The sequence below is a fragment of the Crassostrea angulata genome, chromosome 6, assembly GCF_025612915.1.
Source record: "Crassostrea angulata isolate pt1a10 chromosome 6, ASM2561291v2, whole genome shotgun sequence".
NCBI lineage: Eukaryota > Metazoa > Mollusca > Bivalvia > Ostreida > Ostreidae > Magallana > Magallana angulata.
Genome location: NC_069116.1, coordinates 40319699 through 40337483, shown reverse-complemented (window position 1 = coordinate 40337483; position 17785 = coordinate 40319699). Strand labels below are relative to the sequence as shown.

The 17785-nt window shown below is 33.8% G+C and overlaps 2 protein-coding genes across 3 annotated transcripts; one reads left to right on the top strand and one right to left on the bottom strand.

The window, feature by feature from the left end:
* Positions 1–2134: 2134 nt before the first annotated feature.
* Positions 2135–15286, top strand: LOC128188452 (SCO-spondin-like). The gene is made up of 11 exons (XM_052859513.1): positions 2135–2349; positions 5138–5288; positions 5534–5712; positions 6255–6399; positions 6537–6709; positions 7048–7192; positions 9022–9218; positions 10167–10715; positions 11500–13560; positions 14566–14685; positions 15128–15286. Exons 1-11 carry the CDS (start codon positions 2280–2282, stop codon positions 15202–15204), a joined length of 3867 nt encoding a protein of 1288 aa, XP_052715473.1. The 5' UTR covers positions 2135–2279; the 3' UTR covers positions 15205–15286.
* On the bottom strand, positions 2707–4085 carry LOC128188456 (type-1 angiotensin II receptor A-like). 2 transcript variants are annotated; one of them, XM_052859518.1, is made up of 2 exons: positions 3987–4085; positions 2707–3905 (listed from the first exon to the last, which is right to left on the bottom strand). In XM_052859518.1, the coding sequence occupies exon 2, from the start codon at positions 3901–3903 to the stop codon at positions 2944–2946; it is 960 nt and encodes a 319-aa protein (XP_052715478.1). In that variant the 5' UTR covers positions 3904–3905; positions 3987–4085; the 3' UTR covers positions 2707–2943. The 2 variants fall into 2 exon arrangements, with proteins under 2 accessions (XP_052715478.1, XP_052715479.1); XM_052859519.1 differs by having other exon boundaries at positions 4002–4050.
* Positions 15287–17785: the final 2499 nt, after the last annotated feature.

The window sequence follows — 17785 nt, the reverse complement described above, 5'->3', positions numbered from 1 at the left end:
GAAACCCGTTATTTATATCATATGCATGACACAAGCATAAAAGTAGCATTGCAGAAAAAACATGTAACCCTTTTTAGCGGATTAGGTAATTTTTTTCTGTGCAAAGCTTACGCCGTGCATTTCTCATGTGAACCATCGAAAAAGTATTTTATTGTTTATATTTAAATTTACCTCCAAAAATTTCTTTGACTTTCAAAAAAAAGTGGGTGAACTCTAATCATGAACAAAACGTGCATTTTTGAATTTGGAGAAACATATATCACATAAAGGTGTGCATATTGAGTCTTATAACTCATTTTCAACATAGGGTACCTCCTTTATTTTCGCAGGAAAAATGTTTATTGGACTATTCATTGACAGAAATCACTGTTGTTCACTTACTTTACGAAAAATAATGAAAATTATGAATATAATTACTTATTCCTATTCAAATATAATGGCCGGAACATTTGAATTTATAATAAATTGTGTAAGAAACTGTAAATAATCATTTCTTCTATCTTTTTTCTAAGGGCAGATCACTCTATATGCTTAAGGTGGTATGGGACACTTTCATGTTTTGACGTATTGTTTATCGAAATGAACAATAAAACCAAGTGTAATTATATAGGTAGTTTCTTTTGGTCACCTTTCAACGTAGCGAAGTGGTTTAGAGGGTTTATTACGAATCTGTAAGTCATGAGTTCGAATCTTGTTAGGGGTTTTACAACTTTTACCTCTACAAATATTTTTTAAAAAATCCTTTTTGGTTTAATATTGTAAAATTTAAAAATTCTAAACCGGTGAAGTTATTTAAATTATAATGTACTTTAATCCACATTAATATCGACAGATGACCCATATCACCTTAATGTAAGCTCAGGCATGATTCGAACTCATGACGATGTATAGCTAATTGGGGGTAAAACCCATTCTGCACTACGCCGTTAAGCAACAATTTAAAAAAACAGAAACAAAATAAAAGCAAAAATACCAGAATTATATTCTTATTCATTGTTTATTTCAAAAGTACCTGACAATATGAATGTGTCGATGTATCTATTCCATAAATGTCCAATATGCAATGTCAACGTTTAGCAGTGGTGTAGTGAGCTTAGTGTTCCAGGCTAGGGTTTGTTCTTCATTATTTTCAATTATTTTAATAACGTACATAATGTACTATATGCACATTATTTTTAACACATCTAACAAACGACAAGTGCATATAATAATAACTGAAATTCCTGAACGCGCGTCATTTCTCATATTCTTGAAAAGGGGGGATATAACCTACTGAAAGTCGTGGTTATGGTGCTTTGGTTGTTAAAACATTATAATGTATATATATAATTATATATATATATATATATTTTGTTCAAACGAAATGAATTTGCCAAAGAGGTGTATAATCCATTTAAGGTACTTCACTACACCGAGACTGATACTTTTTAAGACACTACGTCACAAGATTTAAATGTTTTGTTAAACTGTTTGTATCAATCGATTCAGATGTATATCGTAATATCTCAGTGGTTAAAGTATCAGGCTTGTGAACCGCAGGTCATGAGTTCGAATCCGCATGGGGCTTTTGTTCATGTTTACTGAATGAAATTTTTGAAAATATCTTTCTTTTATCTAAAATTGCACATTTTTCGCCTATTTGACACATATACTTCTTATCCATCATGCTATCTATTATAATCGAGTAATTTTCTGCTGATTTGAGGGTATATTTCAAGGTGTAGTGAGGCACCTTAATAGGGACATCTCAGCGAATGCGTGATACATGAACGGATTCTTCATTCTAAATGTTCTTACTTAATAAGTAAGACACTTCAATAACAAAGCTTACAAACAATTAATGCAACGGTTTTTAATATTTTTAAAACAGCACCAGCGGGTGCAAAAAAATGCTACCTTTCCGACACACAGTTATATGCTGTATTAGCTTAACATTAATACAAATCTGGCTCAGATTAAACTCGTGTAGTGAATTTTTTTTTCTTTGATTTAACATACACGTAACTACATTTGCGTCAAAGGATGCACATTTAAACAACAAAGTCCAATTACGCAGAATGTAAACTTAAGAATTTTGTTATCATCAGTCAGCTATAAGTAGATACATGTAGCTAGTTGACCGAATGGTGCGTTTGTTTGATAAATATGAGAACCCTTTTCAAGATTTCACTTCCGTTTTTTGTCGCTAAGAGATCTTGGCAGTCCGTTATTCTATTTGAATAATGTACAACTGGATAAAGTATCACTCATGATGACACGCTTTATCTAACATCTGCGGAATGGAATCCTACCAATATACCGTTAAGTGGATTTGTTTGGTTTTCACAGTACAAACGGCGGTTGGTGACGGTTAGTGAAATTTATTTTTAAACTATTCAAAAGTTCATTCTCTCTCTCTCTCTCTCTCTCTCTCTCTCAATTTTAACAACTAAATAATAAATAAGACAAGACATGGGAAAGATATATCAAATTGCTATCATACTTAAGTTACTTAACAGATGTAAAAATGTGTATGCACACTATACAGAAGTTGAAATTCACGACCTAGTTTGATGTTTAAAGTACTGCCATAAGTATTTGCAATAGTTGTGGTTTTAAGTCAATATAGCATGGGCATTACAATTTCAAGTACCACACATGGGTGTTGATGCTTCTGTATGACACCGTGGCCAAAGCCTATGGTGATTTCGTTTTTCATTCAACCTAAATTAGTACTTTACTAGAAATAGCCTTTTAATAAATTTTCACCACTCCGAAGAAAGGAAAAACATAACGTTTGAAAAGCTATTATATATTTACAATGAACGAAATACATGTACATATACATTACAAAATTGTCTTATTCCATGCGTACAAAATGTATATGATTTCAATAGATACAAAGAATTAAACATGAATTATTCTATAATAACTGCACAAACAACTTCTTATACTGATGAGTAGTCACAGGTTGCTACACTCTGTAGGAGTAGAGCAATTTAATTGTTTCCGAGTATCAGTATTTTGATTTACTCGACAAAGACATGACGCCATGACCTTCCGCACTCTAGGCGACAAAAAGGCATAAAAAACTGGGTTGATGCAATTGTTCAGCTGCAATAGAAAAGCGCTTGTTGTCACTGCAATATATTCCGGTTGATAAACATCAAACTCGTACAAAAGTGCCAAGACGTGCCATGGAAGAAGCAGAACAAAGAAAGTTAAAATTATTGCTAGGCAAATAAACTCCATGTTGCGAATTGAAGTCGAATTGAATAATTGAAGGTCTCTTCTTTTCGTCATTTTAATGATTTTTAGAGCGAGAAATACTATCATGATGACAAGTGGAAGAAGGTAAGAGATGGTGATATCAAGAACCTTGTTGAATCTTCCCGAGTAAATGGTTTTCAGAACTGCAAAAATGATGGAAGATACTGCAACAGAAATGATGATAAAGACAACCGATTTCTTTTTGAGGATCTTCTTTGTTCTGGCATTGCAACAAACTATAATATATCGGAACACTGACAACGTTGCAATGAAGAAACCGGAAGCAATGTAGGCCGCTGATATCGTTCCAGACATGACAGTTTTTACATGTATATTGAAAAAATCTCCAAGACAGTTGAGTAAGTTGCGATAATTCATGGGATCCATAAATCCGTAAACAAGAAAACCCCATAGAACTCCACCCAGGCAATAGATGCAATCCGAGAGAGCAATCGCGCCAATTATAGCAAACGAATGGCTGTGTAGAGTTTTGTTTAGAACGATGACCAGAAAAGCCAATCCATTCCCGATAAATCCCAGAGTAAGAATGACTATTTTCACCCATTCCATTATGGGAAGATTCCAATAACAGGAAACAGTAGTGGCCATTTCCGATGTTGAGACAGGTGTTTGTTGAATCGTCGTAGTGTCCATGTCTTAAATAAAAAAAACTTAATTACGGTATAAAATGTGTGATTTTATATCAAAGTTCAAAACTGCGTAATGATCCCGTGTACTTTCCACAGTGCTACCTTGCTTCAAGTAATGAAATATTTTGTAGGCTAACAAAACCCAGATGCGTTAATGTCCAAACAAAATATACAGGGGGAAATTGTTTACTGCAGGTGTGAAGCCAAATCTTCGCGAAGGGTTCATTTAAAACGCAGATTGGATTTGAATGGAATGCCGAAGAGATAGACAAATCAATTCTTATACAATGTTACATATATCAATGATGTCAATGTACTAAATGATCCTAAATTCAATCAATCAGTAAAGTGTTTTTGTAAACTTTGGATAAGTGGTCATTCACAATAAATTTGATCTTTTAGAAAAAAGTTTTCATGCATCCGCAACAAAATCAGTTTAGGTCTGACGTCGCGCACAATACTTGTTTTAACTTAACGTTACGCTTATAACGTCAGACGACGCACAAACGCAACGTTGCATTTTAAAGACATTCAACTTCTTAATAACCGTGAATTTTGTTACCAATATATATCCTCTCATCTCCTTTGCAAAAACTTGAGTGTACCGAATGCAATTAATATATTACTACTTTAACTTTGGTATATTCCTTAAATTAAAAAAAATCATTTTTTTTTAAATTTCATTATTTAAATTTTTTACTATAATTGAATTTCATACTTTCCAGTCCGTTCCGCTTTCTGTTCCGCGTTTTAGACAGTTCCTCTCGCGAACGCCTACAATAATAAGTAGTGTCAAGTGAACTTGAACTATCCATGAACCCGGTTTACAATGTGCAGTTTTCCAAAATTTTGAAATTTATTCATTGAATGTTTTGAATAAATATTAGAATTTTCAGCGAAGAAATGAAAAATGTCATTAGCCTTGATATATTTTGATCTTATTTACATTTTTAGTGACTTCATGCAACACTACAAATCGATTTTGTAATCTATACAATGTCCAATACATTTCATAAATGACTATTATAATATCTAAACATGCAGCTGCTGAAATTATATAAATATTAAATAGGAATCATTCTTTGAATATTATGAGGTGATCATATACGGTCAGATATAATCTCGTCCATTATAAAACCCTTCCGTCTTTATTGGATTTGATCCAGTTAATCCTTATTTCCTACATAAATGTTCAAAACAAAAGGCACATACATAAATTTGATGTATTTGGATTTCAGTCCAGTTAAACAAAGTTCGACTGGTAAACGGAAATTCGTCGGCGGAAGGTCGGGTAGAGGTGTTTTACAACGGAGAATGGGGGACAGTGTGTGATGATAATTTCGATGACAAAGATGCAGCTGTCGTCTGCTCAATGCTGGGTTACAACAGGTAAAATTAAAAATGGGAAGGGACAGTGTGCATTTAACATTTGAATAACGCCGCTATTGTCAGTGATGTGATGATCATAATTACAAAACATTGATAACTTTCTGCTATTTTTTATGAAGATTTTCTACAAAAATTATACCAATGAAATATATCTGTGGTGAAGATGATGTTGATAATGATAATCATGAATTAATGCTGTTAATGATTTATTATATATTTTTTTTCTTCATATTTTTAAATTGAAGAATAAATGCAAAGGCGAAACACCAGGCATTTTTTGGTATCGGAGTAGGGCAAATTTGGATGGACGAGCTCCAATGTACCGATGCTGATGTTGATTTATTTCATTGCTCTCAGAGGCCTCTGGGTTTCCACAACTGTGGGCACAATGAAGATGCAGGGGTAGTGTGTAACTTTGATACGGGTATGATTTTATCCTAGTCATAGATACCTTGGCTGGCGCACAAACAAACTATACCGTAAATTTATTTTAGATTCCCACTATTCATCAGAAAAGCATCTCCATATTCACATGCGAATATATATAATCATAGTTCTTTGTGCCTATTGTTAATGTTATTTTTCAGATTTGAGCTATTATACCGGTATATAAAAACGAAAAAAACTCGCAAGAAGATTTTTAATTTTCATTCAAAATATATTTTGAGTATTGTTATCAAACGGAGATAAACATGTATTTAAATATTTTTGAAAGACGGTTCCTTCACCTTCAAACTGCGTCTAGTGATATGGAACAATTGCTACTCGTTACTTATTGTAAAATTTTAATAAAGATGATGATAATAAAACTTAAAAATTATCAATGAGAGAAAAAAAATTCATTCATCATAACGTATATCTACGGAAAAAGTATACGAAATATCTTCGACAGTATCATTCAAACATTTGTGAGACATGGACTAAAATTTGCGGTTTTTCTTCTTATTTCATCTTTAACTCTTAAAGCACCTAACATACGATTGATGGGTGGAACTTCTCCGATGGAGGGAAGAGTGGAGATTTATTATAACAATGAGTGGGGTACTCTTTGTGATGACTCATGGGATAGCATGGCCGCGTCTGTCGTCTGCTTCATGCTGGGATTTTCAAGGTTAACCTTTTTGTTCAGTGTTTGTTTTCTTATTCTGTAGGTAAATGTCACAGATATTAGGAAAAGAAGGATATTCACTTCTCATTGAGACACCCAAATGACTAGTAAATAACAATGAAATAATTTTTGTTTGACAGAGAAAACGCCATTCCGAAACCCTCTGCGTATTTCGGTCAGGGGCGAGGTCGGATTTGGATGGATGACATTGTATGTCAAGGAACAGAACGAGATCTTTTTCACTGCAACAAATCATCCGTGGGGACCCATAACTGTGGACATTCAGAAGACGCGGGAGTTATTTGTTCATTAGGTTGATATTTTTTTTTTAGACCTTTCTAATAAAGAGACCTGTATAGTTCTTCCTTTTAATGAAAAAAATGCAATTCCACTTCATCCCCTCTCCCCGTCCTTCTGTGAATTACATTCAAGTACATGTGTATAAACGTTCATTATTACATCCACCAGTTATTGTTATCATTATACATTTATTATGACAACATGTATTTAATACATGTATATGTGCTATTATAATAAATACTCTCTCTCTCTCTCTCTCTCTCTCTCTCTCTCTCTCTCTCTGGAATTGTAAATTGAATTTCTAACTTTGAATTTCTAACCTCTGAAATTTATATGTACATGTATGTATAGAAGGAGCTGTGCGCTTAGCTCAAGGTTCTTCCTCTCTGGAGGGTCGAGTGGAGATATATAGCGATGGCTCCTGGGGCACAGTCTGCGACGATTTGTGGGATAATGATGACGCCGCGGTCGTATGCTCCATGCTAGGTTTTCAAAGGTTAGCCTATAAGTCAATACATGATTCCCGATCCAGATTATGGATTTGACCATCGTATACATTTAAAATGTTCATTTTATTAAACATTAATTTATTGTTCATGGATATTTTGATCTGAGTAACATAAAAATTGAATCAGTGAAAAAATATTAAAATATCCCTATATGTAAGATACTTTTACATAAATTGCAAAGAAGCAAACTCACAAAATGTTTTTTCTTTAGATAATACTATTTTGTTTTTTATTGTTTTCTTAAATACATGTAAATAGCAACGTATTACTGGATTCCAAGCTGAGATAAACTGTAAATTTCAATGTGGAATTGAATTTTTATACAATGCTTGGCGACTTTTCTGTTTGTTTTTAAAGAATCCTTTTAAAAAGTTATTTTAAAAATTTAGACAACCGTAAATTATTCCGAATATTGTGCTATATTTAAAACTTTTTTGCCCAACATTTCAAATGGCAAGAGGAAATTTTTATCTAAATTGTTTATATATAAAATTAGGAATGCGTATTTCCGTGAGCGCACAAGATTGTAAGTTTGCAGGAATCCTCGACACGAATCAATTGGGATTTAAATGTCTATAACCTCGAAAGGCTATGTACAGGTTTCAACAAAAATATATTAAGTTGAGAGTCGAAGTACATGGCTATTCCGGTTATTAAAAAACTCACAAAGCTTTCAAAAAATGGCAATGAGAGGTTAACCGATAACTAGTTAGAAATGTTAATGCAAACATATTTTAATGAAGTTAAATTGTGTATATCCTAAAAAACTAGTAATAAGAAAAGAATTTAATTTTTAATAGTGTTCATACAGCAGATCTAGAAATCAATAACAAAAAATTAAAATATACCGGTATATTATAATTCAACATCATGTTATAATAACAAACATTTAAAACAAAAAAGTTAATTTTTTTTTAAAAGACCACCAGTTGGATTTGAACCCAAAACACTGAATGTATATATTCACTAATCCAGGACGAAACCACTGAGCCATGCGAGACTTGTCAATATATGCTATATAAAGTACTGTTTGAAACAACACTGTCATATCAATAGACTTAGTTTTTTATCCTTCAAAAAATAATTTGAAAAAGTACATAATTAGTCATCTCTGGGTCATCTCTCCATCTTTTTTTAAAAAGCGACATTTTTTATGTTGAAAAATGTTATCTTTACACGTTTCAAATTTGTGGAGAGAAGACCCAGAGACAACAAAATCATTTAAAAACAGTTGTTAATAAGTAGGATTTTGCATGAATTGCATCGTGTTGCTATATTTAGACCCATATTATAATAAAACCTTTTGTATTTCAAATATTTTTCCACTCTTTCCACATCCAACAGAAACCAAATAACGGTTATATTTCGAAAAATATTCAAAATTAATTGATGAAATTTTCACTCTCCTTGTGCGCCCAGATTCCTGCCGAATCTACATCTTATGCGCCCACATTCTTTGTTATAAATGTTTGTATTTGTTACAGTCGATTATGTAACGATCTTTTTTCTGAATACTTTGCTACAACATCATTAATACTTTGTCTTAGCCGTTAATTTTCTATGACTCTGTTAGTTGTATTTGATTTTTGCTGTTGTTTACTTTTCACCATATAATTATAAAATTACCATCTTCCGATATATGTGTTTTTTGTATATACCAGTAGTGAATATCTTTTTTTAAATTCATAGATGTATTTAAAAAACAGCTGTTAAGTTTTTTTTTTTTTAATATCTTTAAAGAAAAAACTGGACCGTATTTAGTGAATACACTTACGTATTCCACAATCTTAAAAACATCACATTTTCCATTTCGTAGAGAGGGTGCTGTTGCGAAAAAAGGGGGAGAATTCCGTTCCGGCGTTGGTGACATCATGCTTGATGACGTACAGTGTAAGGGTACGGAGAGGTCTATTTACAATTGTTCACACAGAGGTTTGCGGCGGAACAATTGCAGGCACATCGAGGACGCCGGAGTAGTTTGTAAAGAAACCCAAACTGGTGGCGCTGTAAGAGGTTCGTCAGTATGTGTGTGTTACAGTAGTACTTCTATAATAAAATAACATTGAAATTCTGTCTTTGTAAGTGATGACAATGACTCATCTATAAAAAGACCCCCCGCGATCTAAAAAGCTCCGATGATGAATAACTCAGTTTGAGAAGACATTTATCTAATTCTTAATAAGGCCCATTCACAGGACAAGGGGTATGTTATGTTGAGCGCTATGTGGATATTGCTTTTTGACCGTTTTATGGTTATCCCTTGAAAAAACGATAAGTAATATTTAAGGATCTCCGATACTCAGCCTCAAAATATTTTTTTTCATCATAAAAATGTTATTTATCCTTCAAATTTTATGTTTTAAATAAAAAGAGATGTTTTGATAGTATCCATTGGATTTTACGAAGTTATTACAATTTTTTGGCCACGATGAATATGACGGAATAAAAAACGTAGAGGAGTTGAAATTAAATTAGAAAAAAAAACCGTTGCATCGGTGGTCCGAACCCATTCACCTCTATGTAGTAGGACTCCATGGAGCCTCTAAGTCAAGCAGTTGATAGAATGGCGTTGTGTAATATTAACAGTTGAAGACTTATCAAATGTGTCTAAATACATGTAGAAGTCAGATTTATGGTACGAATAAAAAAATCGAATAATTTAGAGTTATCGAACATTGCTGAGAATCAGAGAACGTCAGAAGAAGTGTCTTATTTAACAATACGACAGAGGAAAGCATCAATTATATTGCGCTGGTACGGTGAAGATTAGGAGGTCACCATGGGAGTTCCAACAGTAATGGTCCCAGAGCCTCTTCTTTCAAAGGCCTTCTTGTTTGTTCAAATCATAGTTTCTATAATACATAGCATACGGACGTTTTTAATTACACAGCTACTAAGATTGAATGTGTGTCATTTATGTTTAAATGAAGTATAAAAATAACATTGATTTGTGTATTGTAGATTGTGGGGCTGCAGATATCTTAATTATGATGGATGAAACAGGAACTGTGGGGCCATATAATTTTAACACCATGAAAATGTTTGTGAAAGAGTTTATCCGAGGTCTTAATTCTCTGTCTCTAAGATTTAGCGCTTTGACTTTCAGTAGTTCCGTATCAAAAATATTTGGATTCCGCAATTTTTCTAGTCTATCTGTCATTATGTCAGAAATAGATCGAGTTCGATATTCTTCTGGAGGATCTACAGAGACTGACAAAGCGTTGAGATATGCAAGGACGTCCATGTTTAACACCACAAGGACAGACGCTTCTAAAGTCGTCATTCTGATTACGGATGGTGTATCAACTAATCAGGAGAAAACACGGGAAGAAGCCGCCTTACTGCGCAGTCAAGGAGTGCGCATCTTTTCGATTGGAGTAGGAAGAAGCATTATCAAAGAGGGACTGAGTTTAATAGCGTCACTTCCGAGTGATGAGCACGTATTCCAAGTCCCGTCATTTAACACTCTTTCACAAATTTTGAGCGTTGTGCAAAACAGGACATGTGCAGGTATTTAATTTCCACTTTAAGGTCAGACGCAACCTATCTTCCATTTTTTCCTATCTCCACGATGTGCAGATTTCCACTTCGTTATTTCATAATTATATTTCTATGTAATATTATTCTTTTTTTATTTGAATATAAAGTTTTCAATTGAAAATATATAGTACGACTTTACTTATAAGCATTCAAATGCATTTTGTGTGCTATTTTTAGGAAAATTCGAAATAGTCTAGCTCCGAAACGAGCCTGGTAGTGTACTCTGAATTGAGAATTTTGGTTTAAATGTTAATAAATAAGGAATAAAATATCAAGGAAAATTATATAAAATTGAGAAACGTCTCGTCTGTCCTTAAGCCATTTTGTGTATATCGCGACTAATAAAGATGCAATTATTTTGATATACAAAGTTTTAACTACAGTGTATTTAAGTTATCACAAATTTGGTTGTGGATTTGTTAATTTGAACAGAACGGTGAATGATTGATTAATAAAACAAACCCTTTTTAAGGAAGACTGGCTTAAATATCTGATGATCTATATAACCCAAAATAACCCAAAAACCCTTTTCAAACAGGAATGTGAATGTCAGGTTTTGGGCATATTTGTTTTCGTATTAAGATTCAAGATCAAACTAACAAATTAAAACTAAAATTTAATTTGTCACAATTTTCAGATGCAAATCCAATTTCCTTGGAACCATAGTGTAGTTCTTGAATCACTTATATTTAATTCAGTAATGATTAACAATTGTCATTAATTTTGCACACGTCTTTTCCAAAATATTATTCAGCATCCAATGTTAATGGTGGTTGGAATGCATGGAGTTCTTGGAGTGCTTGCAATGTCTCATGCGGAGGAGGCAACCGCGAAAGATTCAGAATATGTAATAACCCTGTGCCCAGAAATAATGGGCGTCCGTGCCTTGGTGCAGAAAATGAACTCGATATCTGCAACATGACTCCCTGTCCTGTTGATGGCGGATTCACGGAATGGACCAGCTGGTCACACTGTACAACAAGTTGTGGTGGTGGGACTAAAAATAGAAATAGAACATGTACTAATCCCTACCCTAGATATGGTGGTCTGCCATGTAGTGGACTTTATTTTGAATATGGAAGTTGCAATAATAACTTTTGTCCCGTTAATGGTGGATTCTCAGAGTGGAGTGTTTGGGCTTCTTGTACAGATACTTGCGGTGGAGGTTTGTCAAGTAGAAAACGATTTTGTAACAATCCAGAACCTCAGTATGAAGGAGATAATTGCACTGGTTTGTTTGAGGAAACTAGAATTTGCAATAAAATACCCTGTCCAATCGATGGTGGTTTCAGCGAATGGAATTTGTGGAGTGTTTGTTCTGTTTCATGTGGCGGTGGATTAAAATCAAGAAAAAGAACATGCACGAATCCGTTGCCACAATACGGAGGACAAAATTGCTCGGATTCTTTTGATGAGTCAGATACTTGCAACACATCACCTTGTCCTGTTAATGGTGGTTTTGGAAATTGGGGTACATGGTCAGGTTGTTCTAGAAGCTGTGGGGGAGGTAGCAGAGAGAGGATGAGGTTCTGTAATTCTCCAACACCAGCGCATGGCGGTGAAAACTGTATTGGAAACACTTCGCAAATAATATGGTGTAACGAATTTCCTTGTCCAGTTGATGGAAGATTTACTGAATGGAGCATCTGGACTGATTGTTCGCAAAGTTGTGGAGGAGGTGTAGTTATACGTAACAGATCATGTAGCAACCCCCCTCCACAACATGGAGGAAAGCCTTGCAATGGTCATTTTTCCGAGTCTCTAAATTGTAATGTACATCAGTGTCCCATTGATGGTGGGTTTTCTCTCTGGAGTGCATGGTCATTGTGCACTGTCTCTTGTGGTGGTGGAACCTCAATTCGATCCCGATCCTGTACAAACCCATCTCCGTTATATGGCGGTAAAAACTGCGCTGGCGCAAAAGAACAAATTATAAACTGTAGTGTACAACATTGTCCAATTGACGGAAAATACAGTGACTGGACTGCATGGTCATCATGTCCTCATTCATGTGGTGGAGGATTTATATCAAGATTACGAAGGTGTAACAATCCACCTCCACAGTACGGTGGAAAACAATGCAGCGGGAACGATAAAGATTATTCAAAGTGCAATACACAGCCGTGTCCAATTGATGGGGCTTTTGGCGAATGGCAAGCATGGTCTCATTGTTCGCATAGCTGTGGAGGGGGCAATAAAAAACGGTTAAGACAATGTAATAACCCTTTTCCGGCATTTGGTGGAAAAAACTGCACTGGACTATTCCATGAATCGTCAGATTGTAATCTTACTCCGTGTCCAATTAATGGCGGTTTTAGTTTCTGGAGTGAATGGTCGCAATGTTCGGAAACTTGTGGCGGTGGCGTACAAGGAAGAAATAGGTCATGCACAAATCCAGTCCCATTGTATGGTGGCACAGAGTGCGATGGCCAACGACAAGATTTTCTTGAATGCAATACACCCGAATGTCCCATAGATGGAAGATATTCTGACTGGGGTGCGTGGACCTCATGTTCCGTTACCTGTGGAGGAGGTACACAACTGCGAAAACGAACTTGTACAAATCCACCTCCACAATTTGGAGGGAAAGAATGCTCCAACGAATCGGAACAATCGGAAAACTGCAATACAAACAACTGCCCAGTTGATGGTAAATATTCTGACTGGGGTGCGTGGATGTCCTGTACCGTTACATGTGGAGGAGGTACACAATTGCGAAAACGGACCTGTACAAATCCACCTCCACAATTTGGAGGTTACCCATGTGCTGGCCCAGCAAATGAAATAACAGAATGCAACACAAAACCTTGTTCAAGTGAGTTCTTGATATTCTATAAACTACAGCGGATCACACGCACGTTTTTCTAACAATTTTTTTAACAGTTCAATTAATTATAGAGTAACATTTAATTAAGTGGTTTTTTTACCTAAAGCATTTTTCCCATACCCCTAGCATATCTTTCTTCAGATAGGCATAAAAACCTATTATCGATGTCTCAATGGTTAATTTTTTATCAGCTTATTTGACTATCATAAATGTTGTAACGCCGTTCATATTTTTGTGTTGGCTAATTTTAAAAGACATGACTTTTCTCTTATCAATTTCATAGGATAATATATTTATAAGGTTTAAATTTGCTCAGGTATGCAATTGTAGTGCTTCTGAATACTTTTTTCTAGCATTTACAATATTCATTATATGTGTTCAATAAGAATGAATGCAATTGCTAAACAATTATACGAGCAAAAAAGTATGTTTCTAAAGCACTCTTTCATTGCGCAAATACAAAAATGAGATACATAAACTTTTTGCTGGCGTTATCTAAGACGAAAATGCGTCTTCATATGTTTATTTGCTGATAAAGAATTGAATAAATAGGAATAAATTACATATCTACATCTTTTATACTCATATAAACTGACTTTCAATAACTTTAATAGGGCACGGTCACTGTTTTGGTCAAAATTTGTTATTCCAGTTTTGATGTTTCCAATGCTTTTCGAACAAAATTTTATTGTTTTATTTCAGTGGTCGAGTTAAAAGGGAGGTACAGAGCTCACAATTCTTTGTTATGTAAACTGTAGGAAAATTAGCTGTAATGTCTCTCTTTAATTTTAGGTGATGTAGTGCAGTTTCTAATTTTAAATGCTTTTAGTTAACAAATTTAAATTTGAAAATATTCAATTATCATTATAAGATTGATTTTTTTTATAATTACATTAGCAGTTGTAGTAGTACATTTTTAGGCGTCATGACTTCTAAAGGATTTTTTTATAGGTAAATGTATGCGTCTCAAAAAATGTAATTTTGCTGTTTCAGTTTGTAAGAATCCTGACACCGAATTTGAATGTCTTGACAAAATGGGATGTGTTTCTTATGAGTATAAATGTGATGGATTACCGGATTGCACTGACGCAAGTGATGAATCAACTGCTGTGTGTAAGTTCTCATCTCTAAATATCTCAGCTTTTATTACAAAGAATGCAAAAATGATCTCAAGGATTTAGTCAAATGCCATTGATAAATATGTTGATGAATAAGTTCCCATCTTGAAAGATGATATTTTTATCAATGATTTTTTTCAAATGCAGTGCATTTTGAAATTTTGTAAGAAGCCTTTCCTTTCCCTATTTTTTTTTTTAAATTTCCCATTATTTAATGTATGTTGCAAAAAATACTGCTTTATAAAAAATATATTTTTGAAACGGACAAAACACTAGAAAGTTGTGAATTTCAGCATTTAAGCTTTATAAGGTAAATGGCAGATATGAATTTAAATTGGATTTAAAGTCAAAACAGGTGTTATGCTAGAAATAAAATTATGTTTAATTATTTTACATTAAAATATCTGATATTTTAATCTTCTTTTTTGCATTTGTAGGTTCTAAGGATGGTGGGTCCTGTCCAGAAGGCCTATATAAATGCCCTGATGGTTCGTGTAAACTCAACAAATGTTGAATGTTAACATTATTTTGTGCGACTATTCGTGTAAGAATATAATTTTTGTTGAGAAAACTTAAACATACAAGAAATACTTTTCTCCTGTCTTTGTTGTTGATCTTTTCCACACACAAAAAGATAGATTGATGGAGAATTGTAATAGCTTACTTGGACTGATAGCTCAAATGCATGAGCTTTTCTTATTATGTTTTGTATGATGTCCGACTGTCCGAAGGTGAAGTTTTCACATTATCATTTTCTTCCCCAGAATAAAAAGAATTATGCCTGCCTACCTACGTTCTTACAATTATAAATATATAACCGGTCATTAAATAAAGATTACAAACATAAACGTAACGTTGATATAGCCAGAGTCACAACATAAAATAACTCGATTATGTTGAGACAAACTACAACTTTCCTTTAATAAATGACAATAACACAAAGAGCAATAGGTATACAAATACATTACAAAATATCACACATTTCCTGAGAATTGTAAAGACTAGTACATTTTTATACAACAAAGTTTTAGGCCATTAGGCATCCAGAGATGATACGGATCCTGTAGGGCTGTTATCGATCTGCAGAGCTGATACGGAGCCGTATCACATTCCTTGCGGAACTTCTCTGGTTTCATCTTTCAGGATTAGGTTGAAATTTAAGGCAATGATCCATATGTTACAAAACAAAGTCTGACGTAATTCAAGCGTTATTACGTCTTGATTTAATTGATGATAAGTAGAACATCTGGAAAGCCAGAAAATCTGTAGATTTTGTGAAAGCATCTGCAGGTAGACCTTGAGAATCAACTTTGATCAAATCATGATTCCCGGGCGTAGGGCGAGGCCACAGTGGGGTCGAATTCTTACATAGAAATATTTAGAGTACAACCTTAAAATACTGAAACACCTGAAGGAGCTCAACGTTTATTTAAGAATATGTGGAAGAAATAAAAAACTCTATAAACAAGACATACTATACTAAGTTGCCTAGTTATTTAATATTTGGTAATCTATTATGGATGTAAAGCATTTCTGATCAGTTATGGCTATTGTTGCTCAGGTGAGCGATGTTGTCCCCATGCCTCTTGTTTAATATATCAAGAAGTAAAAATTAATTTGCAATACTAACAATTAATCCACGTTGTTGCATTTCCTTTTAAATGTTCTTTAATATATGGGATATAAGAATCATTTCTTAGTAAAACAAGTAAAGTGCCTGGATTATTCATAGAATTACATTATTCTCTTTTGAGAAGTGGACAGGCATAACCTACATCCACTTCTCTTCGCAAGCCTTCATATTTTGATTCTGGAAAATGTGTAAATGTCGAAACCAAAGACGGTTTACGCTTCGACCCATGTTTCGACTCCAGTTTTCCTGAATTTTCGTAACAGACCTACTCTTTCTACATTTTAAACATTATATCATCCATATATCATAAAAAAAATCAACACTAACCCGCTGTCATATCATTTTCTCAACTTCTACATTCTACAAAAGAGAATAAAAAATACATGACTGTACTAGAAGAAAACGCCGGTAAAATTGTTATATTCTAAATTTAAAAAGTCTTTGTTACCAAAATAATGCCTTCCCACAAACAACGTCATAATTCATAGTTGTTTTGAAGGTTCAACAAAATTGAAATTGAGTACGTACTATATATGTTGTTTATCGTAAACATACTTAAACTATATATTTAAGTACCTTTGCGTCCATAAGGAGGACAGATACTCAGAAAATAGACTTAACTTTGGAGTGCACTTTGGGGATAGATAAAAGCTCTTATTACTAGTAGTACGTTACATTGACTATACAAGTAACCGATAACCTCATGCATCAAATTGGTGGAAAACACGTAAAAAGACCTTTGCAGCCCATCTAGTATACTACTATATTAAGATAACAGAATCGAAGATTGCCAATTTGTTTTTACTTTTTCTCAATCAAGCTTCGCTTATTAATAATTAACGAAAAATCCTTTAAAAAATCCGGAAATCATCTGGATATTTTGGATTTTACAATCTTGCGCATGTTCATTACATTTCCGCTAAATCACGGGAGGATCTTTAGTGTATGCTTCCACAATATCACATTTGCGTTACGTTAATATCATAAAATGAAAAATTAAAGTTTTCCGTTTGTTTGTAAGGCGTCAAAACATATAAGGAAGAAAACGCCTGGAAATGACGTTGCGATGAGTTTGGGGTTGCTCCGGGTCACTGGACGTAAGCAAGTTTGACAGCTTACCAGATATAATCTAATTATGTCAATGACTGGAAATATTCACATTAAAAAATGGTATCCTGGTTAACTTTTTAGTAAAATTTCAATGATTTATCTTTTTTCTCAAGGGAGTATGAGTAAATGTCTCAATAATTTCCGAACAACCCTCGTATATATAGACAAACCATAGTATTAAAATTTTAGAAGGGGATTTCTCTCCTAAAACAAAACAATCTTTCAATTAGTGCAATTTATGTTGCATACAGGTTAAAATATTACCTAAAAAAACATCAATATAGAAAAATTTCTCTAAACCACAGGTGACGACGGCTTATAAAAAGAAACTTAACTAACCAATTCGTGATAA

Excerpts from the sequence above, each read along its gene's own strand:
- LOC128188452 (XM_052859513.1), top strand. The coding sequence starts at position 2,280 with ATGGAATCCTACCAATATACCGTTAAGTGGATTTGTTTGGTTTTCACA. Across the intron at positions 2,350-5,137 it reads ACAAACGGCGGTTGGTGACG|TCCAGTTAAACAAAGTTCGA; the intron begins GTTAGTGAAATT and ends TTTGGATTTCAG. Across the intron at positions 10,716-11,499 it reads GCAAAACAGGACATGTGCAG|CATCCAATGTTAATGGTGGT; the intron begins GTATTTAATTTC and ends AATATTATTCAG.
- LOC128188456 (XM_052859518.1), bottom strand. The coding sequence starts at position 3,903 with ATGGACACTACGACGATTCAACAAACACCTGTCTCAACATCGGAAATG.